General features: G+C 37.6%; 1 protein-coding gene across 2 annotated transcripts in view; it reads left to right on the top strand.

The window, feature by feature from the left end:
• Positions 1 to 19,967, top strand: part of LOC140341681 (CD99 antigen-like) — a 38,083-nt gene that overhangs the window by 4,249 nt on the left and 13,867 nt on the right. For both annotated transcript variants that reach the window (XM_072427546.1, XM_072427538.1), the window contains exons 3-8: positions 14,651 to 14,683; positions 15,179 to 15,196; positions 16,071 to 16,121; positions 17,832 to 17,879; positions 18,330 to 18,371; positions 19,758 to 19,820. In XM_072427546.1, coding sequence (XP_072283647.1) covers positions 14,651 to 14,683; positions 15,179 to 15,196; positions 16,071 to 16,121; positions 17,832 to 17,879; positions 18,330 to 18,371; positions 19,758 to 19,820 — 255 coding nt within the window. The remainder of the gene's footprint in view (positions 1 to 14,650; positions 14,684 to 15,178; positions 15,197 to 16,070; positions 16,122 to 17,831; positions 17,880 to 18,329; positions 18,372 to 19,757; positions 19,821 to 19,967) is intronic.

Genomic DNA, 19,967 nt, shown 5'->3' with positions numbered 1-19,967 from the left:
TTAGTCGGGCAGAATAATTCTCTATATGTTGCCTTTTGGTGATTGCCACTAGAACTGAAAATAAGGAAAAACAAGACCCTGGCAGTTTTACCACTTCCCTTTTCCAAAAAAAGGGGAAACAAGTAGAAACCTTAAATAAGTTAGGGACATTTTACAGTTTTAAATTATTTAAATTAACATACATTTTTGGTCTTCTGCCTGGTTATTCTGTCAACAACTGCCATATCCCTTTATGAACTACAATTTAAAGACCAACAAAAATGGGGAAGCTTGCGACTTTTCAGGCAGTGATAAATCGCATCATACACCAATCTATAGTTTTTCAATGTTTAATTCAAATATCCCATTTTAAAACAATACCATTTATTCTCTATATTTAAAAACAATACCATAAAACCTTTCTGTCCTTTAGGCATGTAACTCCAGACAAATAGCAAACTATAATTGATGTAGTATGCGTTTCGCAGAATCTTAGTCCACTTCTTAAGGAGATATTTTATTTGTTGCTTACCCTCTCCAATATGTTATGAAGCATACCCAAGATGTTGTTATAGTCATAGAATGATGGAAGGAAACATGGAATTTAAACATTGCCTTTCTAATTTTCTGCGGTTATCTTTTTATGATTGCAAGCCAGTTCATCATTGTACCATATACCAATCTAATATAGGCTTCAATCTCACTTGTATATTTTTCCATAGTATAGAGACAACTGCTTATAAATAAAACCTTGCAATAACGTAAAAAGAAACAAAATATGATTACCTACCAATGTTGGTTAATAGCAGGTACCCCCTCTGATCCCCTTGACCACTGAAACTTGGGCTCATTTACACCAGTAGCACTGGGTTGTATGGTTCAAGGCAAGGGCATGCCAAAATCTGTTGTATCCTTTAGGCCCAAATGAACTACTTTATTTTACACTGGGTGCAAAAAAAAAGAATCACGCTCAATAAATTATTTTACAAGGAATCTGCATTGTATGATACGAAAAGAAGTGTATTTCGCCTTCTGTTTCAGCCGTATAAATCCAGCCTTAGAGTGTTCTGCAATGCCAATAGTGACCACCTATTTTATATACTATTGGCCCATCACAATGATGGGCAGCCTTTTTAGGAAAGGGACCTTTAAGTGCTAGGGGTGCACAGAGCTGGTGAACTCTGTAGCTGGTCCTATTTTTTTGATTTTTGAGGGGTTGAAGAAGTGACATGTTGGGTACCTGACTTGCCTGCCATTCACAATAGGGCTTGGTTCAGGTTCACATGCTGATTTCCTAGCAGTCAACTGCTCAGTTTAAATCTACCCCCTCCACCAGTCACATGTGAAAACTTTATTCATAGCAGTGTGCCAGTAGTTATGTAAAACTTTCAGAGATGCTGTATCCTGCAGAATTGGGGAGATGGCAAACAATCAAACATCTGTCGGAGCATTTACCTAAGTGAACTGAAAATCATTGTAGACGTTGATGGGTGGTTTCATTCATATGTTTTGCATGGTTTGCTACATTTCCCAGAATTAGGTGCATAGGGGTGTTATTTTGCATATCTAAAGCATTCTATTAGGCAGAAGACTGGCTGTTTTTGCTGCTTCAATTATGCCACTGGTCACACAAAACCATCAGTATGAATAAGGCTTAATTGATGCTTTACAGCTTTTTTTTTCTCCGTTATAAGTTACATTTGGACACTTTATAAGGCAGAAGTGCCCCTGAAACAATTCATACATAATGTTATTGGGTACATGTACAACTTGCTAAGAAACTAAGCTAGATACAAAAGCCAGCCCTGGCATAAAAATGACATCTGCACATATTTTTGTAAGTACCTAAACATTTCCAGGCATGTTGAAGCAATAATATTTATTAATCAGCAGCAAGGCCAACACAGAACTATTGTGTGGCCGAAGTGCTAGGATACAGCGACAAAGAACATTTATGACTAGCCCAATTGATTCTGCAGCAAAATACCAGTCTAGGCCAGGTTATGCATGAGATGTGGGATTTTTTTTCTAGGTTTTCTATCATGAAATCTATACTTGACATGCTGTCTGGATCAGACATATGAAAAGCTCTTTGCTGCACAGGTCAGCTTCCCTTGTGCCCACAAAGGGGGTAAAGTGAAAATTGTAAAACCAGCAATTACAGTCTGGAGTCTATTTCTGAATCATTAAGTTACTCAGATGAAATTAAAGGTTTAAATAAGGTGTGTCTTCGCCCACAACATGTTCATCAATTCTAGTCAATATGTGCATAACCTGATTTAAACTTACAGGCCGTGTGGTATTAAAAGATTGTTGAATAACAAACATAAAACTTGTCTTTCAGTAAGCTTGTGTATGATTAAATTAAAATGACTTCCAACGCTTTTTTTCTTTGGAATGTGAAAGGGTTCCAACCATTTTGTAACCGGTATCCTGCTCATTGCATACATTACAATCTTCTTTAGATCTGCCACCAGCTAAGGTCCTGGTTAACTGGATAAAAATTGAATAGGCTTGTGTCTTTAGACAAATTCATTGTTTCTTTAAGTGCAGTCAGCCAGCAGTGTGATGTCAGTTTGAGATGCTTTTCATATCATTTGGAGTTTGTTCACAGTTGCAGTTGACCTTTTGATCGCCATTTGACCCCCTTCTTTGTTGCATTAACCCTCTTTTGTATGTTGATTGGCCTTTTTGGGAACAGAAATAGTTCTAAAACAAACAAAATTCCAACGATGATTGATCCTCGTTTCCTGCCAGTATGATGCTGTGGGGAGTGGGTATACCAATCATTAGGATTAGGAAAATAATAATGCAGAGCTGTATTCATCAACACGTCATTATTGTATATTGAAAACCATTTAAATACCACTTGCTATCCCCTGTACAGTAGAGGTCAGAGTAAAAATGGTGCACACTTGCAAGCCGTTAGAAAATGAACGACTAACGATTATGCACGATTATTTTGAACGATCGTATTGTGCAAAATTCTGTACATGTTGTAACATTACGATTGTTCAAATATAATCCACCAATAGTGTGCACACGCTAGATATGATCGTTTGAACGATGAAGAAAGTGTACTGCAGAAACATCCACAATCCCTGAACGACCTTAAAAACAATAGATAGTGAACGATCGTCGCTCAATCAGATCCGCCGGGACAGTCCTTCAGTTCCAGCGACAATCCTCATTCGTCACAGTCGTTGTGCACTTTTTTTGTTAATGATTATCAGACGATTGGTCGTTAGTCGTTCGTTTCCACCGATAATTATTGCAAGAGTGTACGCAGCTTTAGTAGAGCCCAAAATGAATGGTACTGCTTATGTATGGGGGGAAAAAAGGAGAAAATTCAGATCTCCTACGCTCCTTGGCAGGGTTGTTCTTTTCAGTAGATTCATGTAAATTTTAATGTCTTTGGCAGGTAAACAGCTTAGATATATATATATTTTAAATCTGAACATCAAAGACACAATATAATGAATGCACTAAAGCAATTCAGCACAACATGCTAACAAGCTTTCTCTTGAAGAAATTAGTTGGTTCAGATAGGTCTGAATGTGCCTTCATAGCCAGAGGATCAGCATATTCCCTATGCAGTTGGCATTTTTAAGGAAAAGCCAGAAACAACCTCCACCCTATTCTTTATTTCCTTTTTAGCAGAACAGGTTTTCTTTAAAAGACAAATTTGGTGGGCAGGTATTCCAAGAGGAATGACTCTAGTTCTCCACTTTGGAACCCAAGTTTAACTACCAAAAGTCTTGAATATTAGTTAAATGAATGAGGGCGAGTAAAACGAATGAAGGCGAGTTTTGAAGGGACTGTATTTTGAGAAGCTTCAAACAACTTTTTTTGTCATCTTTATGCTGAATTGATTCCTTAGCATTCAATGGGAATGCTTCCAACTACTTTAGCTAGGACCGTAATTCATTATTCATGAGCACAGCCTCATTGCAAATTCTTACTAGAGAAGTTCTGCAAACATTTAGGAATGCATGTGATTACCTCCTTACCAGTTATTGGTGCATATCTGTAGAAACTCAGCATCTAGGAGTAGGTAAAAACAAGCTTGACAATTGTGCATCTGCATTCAGGCTTACTGATTTTACTTTTTGTTGCCACATGAAAGGGGATAAGTAGGGCAAAATGTAAAGTATATGCAATACATACCCAGCATTCATTACAGGCCAATTGTTGACCCATTTACCCATAATTTTGTTTAAGGCATTCTCAGAAAATAGAATAATCTACAGCTATCTGCCCTGTTCTAATGCTGTTCATCAACATCATTATCTACTGCAATTAATAAAAAAAAAACCCTGCAATGTAACAATATATGGTATACGTCTGAGCACAGCACTCAAACAGTAAATATAAGACCTATAAAATGGATTCAATCATAAGGAGTGTTTTTTTTTTTTTTTTCTTCTCTGTGCTACACAAATGCTGTAGCTCCCTCAGGCCTAGTACAGTTTGTGTGATTAATCCCGGCAGAGTTTGTTTTCTACTGCAGCCAGTTGATCTCACCACCTGCTGCCACAAATATGTTTTACCGCACTTGCAACAAGCAGTATTGCTTAGGAACGAGTTTAGAGCCGTTTAAATGCTTCATGTTTACGCTGAGTTCTGTATTCACAGCTTTTGGCTTTCAGCCCCCGTCTCTGCTATTAATCAGTATTTGAACTATGGAAAGATTTATTTTTTTTCTTTCAATGTTTCCTTTGGTTTTCTAGCTAGACATGTGCTTTTAAATAAAGCTGCAGTCTATATAAAATACGGTATATGGTTTTAATGTGAGGATCTGCTACAACAATAAATACATTTTAAATAAAAATATACAAAAGTTTGGTCAGCAGGAAGAGATGTTTCCAGTAGTTGCCACCTTGCTAGCCATTTGTGACAACCTCTGCACTGGCTCTTACTAAACCAGCATTTTAAAAAATTTTTGGGGGGCCACAGATGTGAAGCCTCCCGCTTGTATATGGTTTATGGTAAGCAGTAATCGAATCAAACCAATCAAAAACCTTTGAATCTTGCACCTATAAAAGCACAACAATGCAGGATAGTGTGTTGTCATGCTTTAGCTGCAATGTGTTGCCAATGTGTGTTTAGGAGTAAATGGCAACCCAGTGCACTCAATAGCACTCTCAATAGCAACATCTCCAATAATGCAACACACTAATGGGAACATGACCTAATTCCACAGAATTTTGCTGCTCGGATCTAGATGATCAGCCTCTTCCCTGAGACAAAATTGTCTTCAAGATATTCAGAGGGGGTTAGTCTAGAAGTAAAAAATGACACCCCCCCCCCCCCCCAAGTAAACCTGATACCCTGTTGTTTTAATCCTTTTCATTACTTTTTTTTTCCCTCTTAACCTAGAGAAAAATCATCAACAGCTGCTGAAGGCTATAAAATGTGCAGGAAAATGTGAATGTTTTTTTAGATAGTTCATGTCTTGTTTGTCGCACAGGATACCATTTCTTCTGTGAAAGGAAAACTTCCTGTTCAGTCAACAAAGCATTGCTGCACTTTTAGGATCAGGCTAGAACCAAGCTGAATAAAATAAACATATATGGTTGTGGAGGAAGGTATCAGCCTGCAGATGGTAATTACAGCTTCTGCCATCATTACAGGTCAGGTCAGGTATGGCAAGAATGCATCTATGCAACCTATGGAGCAGGAGGACTTAGACTTCCATACAGATCATTTTACTTTTACGTTTAGAGACTAGAGGTCCTAAACTTGGTTAAAAAAAGTCTTGTTTTTATAAAAAAAAAAGAATAAGATCAAACCACAAAGCCAGTTCAACTTTAAATGTTTTCTCTTAAGACTTAGACAATTAGTTGCCAATGGCTGTTTGTTTTGATTGCAATGGCTTTTTGTGCGGCTTCTCTGTTTTACAAATCCACAGTTTGCTCATCACCTTGTGTAGATAAATCAAGAGCTGACTTGAAAACAGGATGGGATCTAAAGATTTGTTGACTGATTGGAGTTCCCTTATGTTGATTTTTCTTCAGGGGAGTCATAGGTGGACAAATGTCTCTGAAGATGAAAAGCGGGCATAGATGCTTCTTTGTATTCACGTTTATATATTGCCTGGCAACAAAAGTTACTCTTTCATTGGGCTAGCTTTATTTTTTTATACAGCATTCATTCAATGTTGTATTGTTTGAAAAAGCTTATGCAGTATCACAGCATTTATTTTCTTCCAGAGCTGCAATCATTTTTCACCAAGATCTTGTAGTGATGATGAGAGTCTAACCACTGTATATTGTAAAGTCTTCTCCAAAATTTCTCATTGAAGTTAGGATCTAGACTGTGGTAGCCAATCTATGTGTGAAATTTATGTCTAATACTCCGTGAACCACTCTTTCACAATTTAAGCATGATAAATCCTGTCATTGTTATTGTGGAATATGCCCATGCCATCTAGGAAGAAAAATATCTATTGACAGAAAAACTTGGTGAATCAGGTAGTCATCTGGCCTCACTTTTTGGCCATATAACATTACTAAACTTATACCTGGCCAACTAAAGCAACCCCATATCATAACACTGCCCTCACAATCTTGGGGACATTTTGACCAGGCAGTGTATATTGACATTCTGGCAAAAATATCAGTGTTCAACAACATTAAATGTTTTCCATAGTGGCAAAGTTTATGTATGTATGTATATTTAAAGAATACCAGCCCTTCACGTATGTAGTCACATTCAACTGGATTTGTTCTTGGAATGCTGAAGATGTTTCGCATACCTTCCAAGCCACTTCTTCAACTATGAAGCTACAGAATGTTTGCAACATTTCAAGAACAAGCCCAGTTAAATATGAGAAACTCCTACGAGATTTACCACAAACTGAATGAATGAGAACTTTCACAGCCAGCCCATAAATGGTTCCTTACAACAGGATATCCTGAACTCCTGAACAATTATTAAGTTTTAGCCTGTGATACAAATGTATGTGACTCGTTAAACAAGATTACATTGTGTGATGTTCAAATGATACTAAACTACCTAACCTTCATATAAATGTTCGGTAAAACAAGCCATGGATAGGTAAAAGAATTTAAAAATAAATGTGTTGTTAACTGTAGTTTTAGAACTAAGTTTGGTTCACTTTGGCCCATGTATGCTCATGCAGCATGTTGTGTTGTAATGGGAATGTAACCCTTGGACAGCTTATAATTGATTACTGCTTGCTGATCAAAGCTGAATGACAAATGCTGTGCTTTTTGATATCTGGCAGCTGTTCTGTTTTGGCTACAGGCTTGAAAGTGGTGAAAGAGATATCTTAACTGTGCTGGTCTGGTTCAAACAAATTACACATCACCAACATAAGTGGCACTGGCTACACTGGCAACTAAAATGTTTTTGCTACTGGAGATATTTAACTTTTTTTGTATCAATCAGGGCAAGTTTGTGTAAAGCTGCGTACACACTTCCAATTTTTATCGTTGGAAATGAACGACGAACGATCGATTGGGCAAAAATCGTTCGTAAAAAAAGTAACCAACGTCGCCGACGAACGAGGATAGTCGTTGGAAATGAACGACCGGACCGGTGGATTGGATTGGACGACGATCGTTGACCATCTATCGTGTGTACGGTGGTTCATTGATCGTCCATGGTCTGAGCATGCGCAATGAACGAACGTTCGCTCACTTCCTGTGGTGCACGTCACTTCCTGTATCGTTCAAACGATCGCATCTATCGTGTGTACAATATTTGCGAACGATCGTGTCGTTATCTGTATGTACAGGATCGATGCTATACGATCGTTCGCGGATATCGTGCAGGATCGTTCGTCGTTCGTTTACCAACGATAATAATTGGAAGTGTGTACGTAGCTTAAGTCACCTGGCAAAGTAGAAATTGTTTTTAAGTTTGTATCAAACCTGAGCATATCCAGCCTAGCCACATGATGGAATAATACACAAGTAGATGATAGCTTTAGGCTCATGCACACCCATGTTTGGTGGTTATTTACATAATATAATCTCTCTATTCCTATGCTAATTTGTTTGATGTGACCTTTTGAGCAATTTACTGCTGCACCTTTAGTGTAGGCAAACAAATGCGTGTCTAATGTTTTGCATGTGTCTGGGTGAATGAATCCTTTAGACTAAATCGCATTAGAGAAAAACAATGGGGCCCTTTGTCATGTGTGCCGCTCTATTTCATCCTGTACCAGATCCCTTACCACACCCTAATACATATGTCAGTAGTTTTACTATCGCCCTATGTCCCTCGTAGGTTTCCTGTACATTTTAATGTATATGATGAAAGTTGTTTCTTTGTGAACTCAATTGGTGAAAATGTTTTAGTAGATATTTTACTGGTAACTCTTATCCTCCCTGTTAATTTTTTTTTTTTTAATGCGTAAGTTCTGCTGCTACAAGACATACAAATATGAGACTCATTCCTGTCTAAAAAGAATGTTCAAATGTTTTCTGTTTGCATACTTCTGAAAGTTAATCTTCTAATGTCCTGCAGTATAAACTCTAAAAGCCTTCTGTGGTAGGAATGTACGTAATCTGGTATCCAGCTACCGATACACAGGCTAGCCAGGGGTCTTGTACAGCCATGTTAATGCCAGTGGGTCACAGTATATAGTAGAGAAGAGTTATAAATGGTGGATGGGTATCTTGTAAGTCCAGCAATTTGTAACTGCTCATAAGGGATATACAGGAAAACAAACCTACACTTGATATCTCAGAATACATTGCTAGAGTTAAGATGCCTCTGCTCTCACATTAGTGAAATGGCTTTGCTTTCCAGTTTATAGACATCTGAGGAAAGATACAAATCCAACACTTTGCCTGCATATTTTTAAACATAAAGGGTTGCATGCATACAAGATTATCACTACTATGTACATTAACAGAATGAAATTAATTAGACATGTATGTGTTGCTTGTCACAGTTTAGTGAAACTAGTTCCATACTGTTTGCCAGGATTAACACTTTCCATGTGCTATGTGATGGATGTTTTATGGGGATTAATCAAGTAGCTTTATGCACAAGACCTTAAGACCCTATGACTTGAAGAGGGGCATTACTGGGGGCAGTGTAGTATGAGATAAACATGCCTGTGAAATTTGGGCTTGACGGTAAATTTGCTACCGTCTTGGCTACAATACTCCAGATATCTCTATATGAAAACGTTTCCAACTAAACTAAAAAATCAAAGTGGTATTAACTTGAATGTTCCTGGGATTACGTTCTACTTTAATTAAAGCTAAAATAATTTACTCCAGCTGTGAATTGCAAAAAAAATGAATGCCCAAATCTCTCCTGATTTCAAGGTAATTCAATTAACTCTATAGCAACATTTATGCTTGGACAGAAGGGACATCACTCCCCAATCGCTGATCCATTGCTTTGCACAGGGTTGTTATTGAAATGTAATTACTTCAGTGTGCTTTTTTTTTTTGCCTGGTTACATTTTGGTCACCAGCTTGCACCTAGCCTGTATATCTTTACTCACTGTGGTGAAGAGTGAGGTCACCTTTCTTTGTTTTCTGACAGTACAGTTTGTACCAAAACATCACCTGCACATTATTTTAATTTAAGGCTGCTAAAACCATTCACTTTTATGTATTTATGTTGTCTATTTTCCATGAAGAAGTAATACAATTTTTTGGTAATTTCTTATTTAACTATTCTTTCATATACAGTATTCCTTTTATGTTGTTTATGCCCAATTTCTTCTGTTCCGGGTGGGTTGTGGTTTAGCAAAACGCAGTATGGAGCTTTTAACTGAATCATTTTCAGTGGTTCAACATGCAAACTGGAGTCAAATACAACTGAGGAGATGGGCTCCTGGATATTGCAGAGAGGCAAACAGAAATGTACTTATTCATATTTTTATAGGATTCTAAAGTTTTCTGGGAGATGTACATCCATTTACATATTTTGTCTTTGGTTCCTCCCCCATGTTGGATGTACCTGGTACAGAGTCATGGGAAGGCCAAACCACCTTAACCGTTATCTCTTGTAACACAAGCATGTAAACTATGTAGATACACATAAGATACATCTAAAAATAAGAGAGTAGATAGTTGACAGAAAAAGGGTCATGGCTATCCCCCCATATAAGAATAAGATTCTAATCAGTGGTGGTTTTTTGGGTAATGAGCATTTATGTTTAATATTTAGAACCAAATTTAAAAAACTAGAACCATTTATAAACTATAAAAAGAGGCAAAAAAGGAACTTATGGTGCACAGAACCTTTATACAGTAAACACTGGACAGATAGGGAAAGCTATACTTGTGATTTCTATCTGTAAAACTGTGCTGGTAAGTGGGCACAAGGGTTTAGCTGTTGGTTTAAATGTTGATCACTATTGGTATCCATTAAATGTACCACAATAGTTTTGGCTTCTAATTGTGGATTTATCAAGAAAATGTTACTACTCAAGACCAATACAAAAAAAAAAAAAAAAAGTAAAAGCTGGGAGCATTCTTGCTATTGTTTACATAGAATAAGATGTACTTGTTGCATTCACTCCTTAGGGGTTGTCTCATGGCTGTCTGGCACTGCTGTCATCTCTTCTGAGTACCCATGAGATTTCTGTAGAACCTCTCTAAGACTGATCATAAGGGACTGTATTATTAGAATAAACAATTCTTTGTCTCTATATTCGTATAATGCTATATGTTTACTTGACTGATTTTCCAAACTGTTATAAACATGCAAATCATTTGTTGGCGAGTGAAAATCCAATTTACATTATGAAAATTCTGAAAGAAATAGTAAGAATGCCAAAAACCTAAACATTTGTTATATAATTCAAACTAAAAAAAAGTTTAGATACATAATTTATTTACTCATGAATGACCTGGCAAAAATACCTTACTACAATGCATTTTATGACATAGCTGAGTGTGTAGGCACATCATTATGCCAACATGGCTTTGAGCATTTGAACAGATAAGTGATATTAATGCATTAAATTATGTCACACTCCTTGATCATTTAATCTGATTGAATAATGAAAAACTATACACCGGTACCTTCAGTACAACTGCCAAAATAATAAATACAATCATGAGATGTATATGGCTGACGTTGTATGCAGCTTTTCTTGTAACAAATTAGTATAGGCTTCCTCCTGAATATCCAGTGGTTCTCTATATATGTAGTGGGCAGATTTATTAATCAATAAGGATAATCATAAAGTAGGATTAGATGGGTCTATATGCAGATAACCTGCCTCAGATAACTACAGTCCAATATATTCTCTTTTCTATCAGGAAGTACGAAGACCCCTGAACTAGACACATTTACAAAGCAATGTGGTCTAGCATACATGGGAAATGTCCGTGATGCAAAATGCATTCAAAGGCAACCTTTTGTTCAGATTTTTTTTTTTCTTGGCAGTGATAATTATTTTATGGCTCATATCTGACTATACTCTGCATTTCCTCTCATCTCTGAATTCAACCAGTGGAAGGATTAATCAAATGTGACTAGGCGGAACCCAAAGTATTCAGAACAATGGATGCCAGACTACATTTCCCATTACAATGGAAAACATGGGTTCATGAGGAGTGGCAGTGGTAGTCACAGGAAGTAGGTGGTGAGCAATTGTTTGACCTCCATCTGCTAACGGGAAACTAAAAGACGTGAATGGTTAGGACTGTGGATAGATGAACAGCTACACAAAATGTTTAAATATTCAAAAAGTTTGGTTCCAAAGGCAATACCTATAATTTACACTAATCAACATATTTGTTTTAAGAATTAGCTTTGTTTGGTTTTCTTGGGCATCAGAGGAATTCCGCATTAGTTAACACACTTCTCTAAGACCATCATGGGTCATCTTAGACCCACCCCAGCCTGAGTGGACAGGGAAAAGACACAGAGCACAGTGGTGAGCTCATCTGTCACTGTCATTAACCGAGTACCCTAGAAGGTCCCCAACCTTTTGGATGTCACAGACCTCTAAACTTACAGAACCTGGACCGCACATGCACGGGGGGGGGGGGCACCGCCCTGAGCCTGCGATGCATACAGCAGTCATGGTCCGCACTTCTGGCCTTCTCCTGACCCTTCTGGGGGTGCACCGTCCAGAGCCAGAGTTCGCTGCCCTAAGGACATCACTTCTGATAGTTTAACCCCACAGTATCAACCAGTGTCTGACTCTAAAACTCACAGATCTTTGCTCTGCTGTGCATTTTAACCTCCTGAGCGGTATTAAGCTTTAAGCTAAAAAAAAAAAAAGCCCATTTACCTTACTCCGTCGGTGTCCCCCGTTGCCCTGCTGGTCCCCGCAGGTCCTGGGGACACATCCTGCTGCACCGATCTCCAGCTTTCCCGGTGATGTCCGTGCGGCCGGGACTTAGCGGCGAGAAATTTAAATAATTTTGTATTGGATTCAATACAAAATAGCTGTATTGAGTCCAATACAAAGAAATATTCATATTTTAAATATATATGTATATATACCGCTGTACAAATATATTACATTATTAACTATTCAGACTGCTAGGGGGGTTAAACAGTGGTTTTCATATTAAAGTATTCAGTAGGAAAATCCGGATCTAAAATGCAGAAATTATGAACTTTGCTGTGCATCTCTATGCTTTGAAAACTAAAGCTATTCTAAGAAATGAGCAGCTAACAAAATAGTGAGTAGAAGCTGTTTTTAATTTAATGTTTTTCCACAATTGGTTACATACTGACTGTCTAAAAAGAAGTAAACTCGTGACTACCAAAAAAAAAAAAAACTTGGATTTGATGTCAGAATGTTTGCTCTATCAGAATAGAAGTTTGTGTGCAAGTCCAGTCACTGTTTGACTGTCATGTGATTTTACGAACGCTGAAGATGTTCTCCTCCTCCCTAAAATAAGTCAGCAGATGAGTAACTCTTCTGTAATCCCCCACCCAACATGAGTCAGAGAAACATTCCTACATATGGTATCTGTTCACGGAGAAATTATTGCAGCCCTCTGCCTTTTTTTCTGCTGTACCATAGCAACAAAAACAAAAAACTGTCAAAAAAGGAAACTCCGTGAATGGGTGAAAAATCACAAACCCACCTGTTCCTTTCAACTTTTTTTATGCGCTGACCCCCTTAAAAAGTATGGGACCCAAAAAACAGGCAACACCTGTTATTTCATGGCCAGGGAAAGATATTAATATGTCGATAATGGCATTAAGCCCATCCATACTCCACCCCCACTCCTACTGCACATGCATGGTAATCCCTTCTTACAGCTTTCATTCATGGGGAGTGGTTGACATAGACAGGTGCAGAAAGTCACTTTCTAGCTTGTCAATTTAGACCAACCAACAAGAAACATATTCTAGTTATTTGTATAATCATCAGGATCAGATTGGTGCACAGAAGAACCTGGAAAAAAAACTTTGGTGGGTCTCTGTGCTATCTGCTCCATGCATATAGTGTCCTGAGCCCTAGCACTGCAAAGACCTAGTGCTAACCTCTGATCCCCTCTGCTACACTGCTTACTACATCTGGTGAGCCCCAGATAGCCAATCTAACCCTGTATATAATCCTGGTTCAGAATAGAGCATGCACCTTTTTAATAAAAGTCCCTCTTGAGTTCAGGTACATTTTTGAGTCTTGTAAAAGGAAGCGATTATCTTTAATTATCTAATTAATTTTAACAAAAGTAGAACATTTTTACACCAACGGAATTTTCTATTCCATGTACTGTGTCATGGGCTTTGTGTTTTTCCTTTTCAGTAGCTGTTAATGTTTTTAGATGCATTGCACTACTTATTTTGTGAATGGCCTTTTCTAGATCAACACACCCCCAATGCAGCATGCAGGGCTTTATTGTAACACGTCTTAACAAGTATTACTAAAAATGTATTTTCTTTAGTTCATGCATGTTTTGAAACATGTAGCAAAATATACAACTGTGCATCAAGTGTGAATATCCAAACAAAAATACACTTATTTGCTCAGTAGTATTATTTTAAATGTTCTGTACAATGGCAAAAAAAATCTTCAGAATTCTCACACCCTGTTCTCAACTGAATTTTCCAAGATGAGGTGAAAGGGCACTGACTTGGTATTATCAACAGAGACTTTTCTTTCTTATAGCCAATTTGATAAAAGAATGCATCCCAGGCATCCCTCTAGACTTGCATGCTTGCTGCCTTCAAGCAATTCTACATGTTGCTGGGGATGCATTCTTTCTGTACGCTTTAGATTTAGGAAAACAAGGCAGATAGGGATATTTTGGAAAGCCACACGGGGCCGAAATCAAAAACTTAGGCCAAGTAGAGGCCAAACCGGAAATCCACTAAAAAAACTGGAAGTTTCTCCTCACCAGATACAAAACCTACGGTAACAAAAAAGTCCTGCTCAGCATTCAATCCGGAACAAGCCCACAACAGAGGCCTAAGAACTTTTTTTACATTTTAAACTCAACAAAACTACTTACAATAAAAATGCTAAATATATATATATATATATATATATATAGTAGCATTATCACTCGCTGCATTAGGTAGTAGCAGGCAGGCTAGATGCAATTCACCTTCGGAATTCCCTGGGGGGCCAAAAAAAAGACCTTGCGGGACAGATTTGGCCCGCGAGCCAGAGTTTGGCACCCGTGGTCTATGTACTGTATGCTTATAAACATTTTCAGATAATATTTATAACATTTTTTTTAATTTGTTCTATTAACAGGTCAAGAAGACTTTGATTTGGGTGATGCTGTAGGTAAGTGCAATACTTTTCTTAATTATTTTAGATTTATGGTAAAATGAGTGCAAGCCTGGGGGGTATGGAAAGAGAGGATGGTAAAACGATGAACTTTAAACTTTTAATTTTCTAATGAAAGAATACTTGCAAAGATGGCCTTTTCTGCAGTGGCAGAGTGGGCAGGTTGTATCTCTGGAATTACCTGAGTCTGCGATCTGTGTGGGGGATATGGGGGTCGCACCGGCCAGAGTCGCAGACCATCAAAATTTTCTTGCGGACCACCGGTTGGCGACCACTGCCCTAACCTGCTTCGGGACACAATAAGCTGTAGGCAGGCATTTTTCCCTATATCTGGGGCATATGCATTGTGATAACAAGGCTTTAGATGTTTGATATATTAAAGCTGTAAAATTCCAGATGAAAATTGTATTAGTGTGTATGTTAACTATCTGTTTTTTTTGTGCAAATCCATATAATAATTTGCATTTTTTTCGACTTCCACTCCTTTTATAGATGATGGTGATCCCACAGGTAAGTTGTATATTGTTAAATGTATTTATTTGAAATAAGTGTCTTTTTTTGGGGGGGGGGTTTATACCTTCGGGGCTCGTGACTCCGGACCCGTGGTTTGAAACGGCATTGCTGGTAGCTCCCAGGCGCTTAGCAAACTGCTGCGTGTCCAGGAGCTGCACATGGCATTGTGCTGCAGATATAAAAGTTACAAATGAATGCATCTCTATATTCCTTTATACAAAGTGTGCCTGTGGGTGGGGAAATTCCCATGCATGTAATGTCCCTATTGTATACATCTCCAGATACCTACATGATAGGGCTAGTACACATGACATCTGCTGCCAGTTTTGCTCTTGACTAACTAATCTGATTGGAAGTCCCAAAGCACTGCACACACATGAGGGATATTCTTAAATGCTGCACCTGTATATTTTAATTCAAATTCAACTGTTTTTATTGAATCAGAAAAGATTCCAAAGTAAAAAATACATACCAACCCTTTAGTCTGCTCTAATATAAAAGACAATCTGGATCCTCAAGCAACAAAATGCTTTGATAAGCAAATAGGCACTCATTTCTGTGTTCATTTAACACCCCCCCCCCCCCTTTACTTGTCAGTAAAGCAAACTTTACCCAGGTATTGCTCCTAGTTGCCAATCATTATGCCTAAGCACTATCATATTAGAAATGTAAATGTGTGTACGTTTTATAAATGTATTATTTGCATTGTATGTGGGTAGTTTGGTAGGTACACTGGGGAGGCATTATATGCTGGGAGGTTCAGAGAAGGCACATAAAGCCTTCTTTTAGTCTGCTTTATTGTGGCTTAATTTAAAATGTTTTTAGAAGTTAGTAGCTGTTCTAAGTTTAACCACTTCTATATCCCTTCTAGTTGCACCAACCCCAAAAAAGGAAATAATACCCACAAAGAAACCTGCTGATGGTGAGTTATTTCAGATGTAGAACATAAATGTTCTGATGAACAGAGAACAGAGGATGAGGTCAGCCTAATTGCCACAAAGTGTTAGAATTGTGGATATTTACTGTGGAACAGAAAGTTGTAGATGAGACTATAAACCTTCGTAAAAGTTATACAATGTACTTTTTTTTTAATTTTTTTACACCTCAAGCAGTGATTATTTTAGATCTGTATTTTACATCAGAAACATTTCGCATCGGAAACATTTAAATTGGGAAAAAATATCTGCTGAGCCATGGAAATGATGTTGCATCTTTTAGCATTTGTACTATCAGTAAGAAACATCTGGCAATGCATGTCAGCTGCCTGGTAGATTGCCCATCAGATGTGGATGTTTTTGTTTTGTGTTTAAAACTGAACTCCCGGCAACTTTCTGTACGACTAGCATTGAAGTTGTACATTTGTTTAAATTGTTGAGACCATGCACCCACTAATATTTTAGTGAGATCTCTGCACTTGAGTTCATGGATCTAAATACCTGCTGTAGCCATTAAGAAGAGCTTTCAATACTTCCAGCTGGGTTTTAAATGTGTTCTTTAGTGTGAATAATGAAACCGGGTATGTAACAAGTGAAGTTTGTGGAAACATCCACAAAGAAAAAAGCCCTCGCTGTCCTAATATCCATGGCACAGAAGAAGCCAGGGACAGTGTCTGCCAATACCTAAATTAGATTTTTGAGTAGATTGACTCTTTAATAAAGTTTTAAATGTAACTATGATAATCCATATTTATTTTGAGCGCAACAAACAAACCATTCTGACAGATTTGTTGGTGATTATGTGTCATCCTCTATTGTCTGTACGATGATCATATTCTTAATCAAGAGTATCAAGGATCAGTAATCTGTATATGTAGCTTTAAGCTCAGGTTTTGCTAGCTTTTAACATATTCCCCAATTTTTGATCAGATTGTGAGCAATATAATTATTCAATATGCAGATCAATGTACATACCATAAAAAAAGATTGTGAACAAGCAGGTAAGTTTTGTTTTACTGAAAAGACATTGCCATTTTTTTATGTTTACAAGTTTTTAGTTACTACTTTAAGGGCAGTGTGTGAATAGCTAGCTATAGCAAGAAATAAAGTGGAGTTATTTCTTGCTATGTGAAGTGGATGTTAAAAACAAATCCTAAACCTGGTTTTATTAAATGCAGCTTGCCTAGTTAGTGTTCTCATCCTCTGCCTTTAATACCTTCTGAATCTCTGATCCAGCATAAGTATGCAGCTCAGATATTTACACAATTGCAGCACAACTTGTCACACAATTATCTGCATGATTGATTGTTTCAGAGGTTTGACTGACGCTACTGAAACAAAAACATCGGCTTTATATCCAAGTAAATGGCATTGCTGCACCTTATGGGCCAGACTGGCATTGACATATTGACATGCCAGCCTTGCTCATTGTGGACACAGTTGGCCCCACGTGATGATGATACCATTGAGGTGACAGGTTGTTCTGTTTGTGGAACAAATCTGATTGTTTAAATATAACGTTTCTCAAAGAGCAATTTTAAATCTAGGTAGCCTAAATACTGCTTGGTTATTGTGAAAATATGGACACTAGCTGTATACATTTATTCTCCCTGCTTGGGATCTACATATATACATTCATAAATGCATATCAAGTGGCAGGCTTCAGAGTAATTTAACTTTTATCCTTCTGTTTTTAGCTCCCAAGCCAGCAACCTCTGCACCCAAATCAGATCCAAAGACAGATGGTAAGGATGTTTTGCTTTAAGAAAATGTGTCTTGATGATTAAGTAATAAAGGTGACATAGTGGCCTCTATATTAGATCCATAGGGCTTATACAGTATCTCCTGGGCTCACTCTGTATGCAGATACCAGCTCCTCTGCTGTGTTACTTTGTTACATAGTTCAATGTACACTCATTAGGTGTATGCAGAACTAGGTATGACAATGCAATGACAAATTATTGCTTTTTATGCAAGATGTACATTTATTATTATTATACATATTATATGAAACGTGTACATTTTACTGCTACTATGTGTCTAGTAATGTCAGACTGCAAACTGGTAATGCATATAAGATACATCTTTTGGATGGATGCTCTCTTTACATAAATTCCCCCACTTATGTTGCCTGTATGGTGTGGTGTGTTCTAGCAGAATGTGTTGAGTCTGTTCAATTTTTGTAATTTCTTTAGATAACAAAGATTTTAACTTGGACGATGCCGTTGGAGGAGATGGTAAGGATTGCAACTCAATTACTGGGAACTCCCTGTGTTCTATGACTTTTTGCAACAGATGGATGGTATACAAAATCTCTTCAGTCCTAATGTTCACCATTCTGTATTTCATATAACCTGGCTTTCTCCTACTTTCTAATCTACGATACACTCTGATGGTCTTTTCTAATCCTAGGCTTGTAAACAAGCATGTGAGTGTCCTCTAGATGGGCCTTTTATTTCTTAGATAATGCCTACCTGTACCTTAATTTTATCTTTTTTTTCATATCACAGTTAATGTGGGCAGCTTCAGTACTGCTATTAACTCTGTAAGACTCTCTTCGTTTTCTATTTAAAAAGACTGTTACATTTTTCTACCTTTCCTACACCCACCTGCCTATTTATTTTGTTTCCAAATAGTGATGTTGGCTTCTCTTCAATCTCTTGCCTAACTACCACCCTGTGTTCCATCTTCCAACACTATCCTTGCCACTATGCATTATGTCTGCAATTAATTTCAGCTCTAGATAGGAGAGAATTCACTACAGTCCAAATTCTCCTTAAAGGATCAAATAAAGTGCACTTTGTCCTTCTTTAACCTAGATGCTGACACCTCTTTTTTTCCCCCAACTGCATATCTGTCTCAATCTAATAGCCATGGCCTTAGATGTTCCTTTATATCCTGTGCCACATGTCTTCAGTGTCTATACCACATTCCTTTGATTTTCATGGGGTGGTCTTTCAAGACTGTAAGCACTTGGACTTCTGTGATACCTTGTGCCATGACGCATTACTAGGCAGATGCAACCAGAACGCTAAAGCGTCTGCAGAATAAAAGCTACAAACACCAGATGCTGGTAAAGCAAGGAAAATATGTATCTGGGGGTAGAAAGGTGGATGGACTATGTTGAAATGTGCAGGAACAAGGATAAGTGCACTTTATGGTAAAACCATTTAGGATTGTTTCAAGTATCTTCTTTATATACTTTTGTTCTCAAATCCTACAACTTCTAATGCCTTTCTTCCCTATGTCTGTTTCCAATGTCTTATCTGTAATGTAAATACCAACCAGTGTTTGTATTGATGAGTGGGGCACTTATTCTCATGTTAAGCTCCTCTTGGTGGCCTACCACTATATTAGTCAACTCTACTAACTAGTAGAAGGAATAAGCAGCCCAAAGTCAGCGACTATGGAAGTTCGTTGCACTATTTGTATTTGCACGAACTACAGAGGTTTTCTACATGGAATGGGTAAAGCATGAAGGTACCTTTAAGATTCCTGCTTTGAAGAGACAATAGCACGTTCATATTTTTTCTCCACAGGTGTGCTTTATATCTGGAAAATGGGTTTCAAATCATTGATTGGAGTATTTTATTTTTTTATTTTTTTTTTATTTATTTATATAGAGCCACCAACTAAGAAACCTCAGCCAGCTCAGCCAGGACAAGGTGGTGGAGGAGGAGGCGGCAGTAAGTTCTTTTGAGATAAACATTCAACACAAAGCAGTTTTGCATTTACTGTTCTTTTTCCAGTGTGTAGCATCTCCTGGTCTGTGAGTTTGTCAAATGACTTTCCATAGACTGATATATTTACTTTTATGAGAATGCTTTTCGAAT

The sequence above is a fragment of the Pyxicephalus adspersus genome, chromosome 1, assembly GCF_032062135.1.
Source record: "Pyxicephalus adspersus chromosome 1, UCB_Pads_2.0, whole genome shotgun sequence".
Taxonomy (NCBI): Eukaryota; Metazoa; Chordata; class Amphibia; order Anura; family Pyxicephalidae; genus Pyxicephalus; species Pyxicephalus adspersus.
This window is presented reverse-complemented; position numbering and strand designations above follow the sequence as displayed.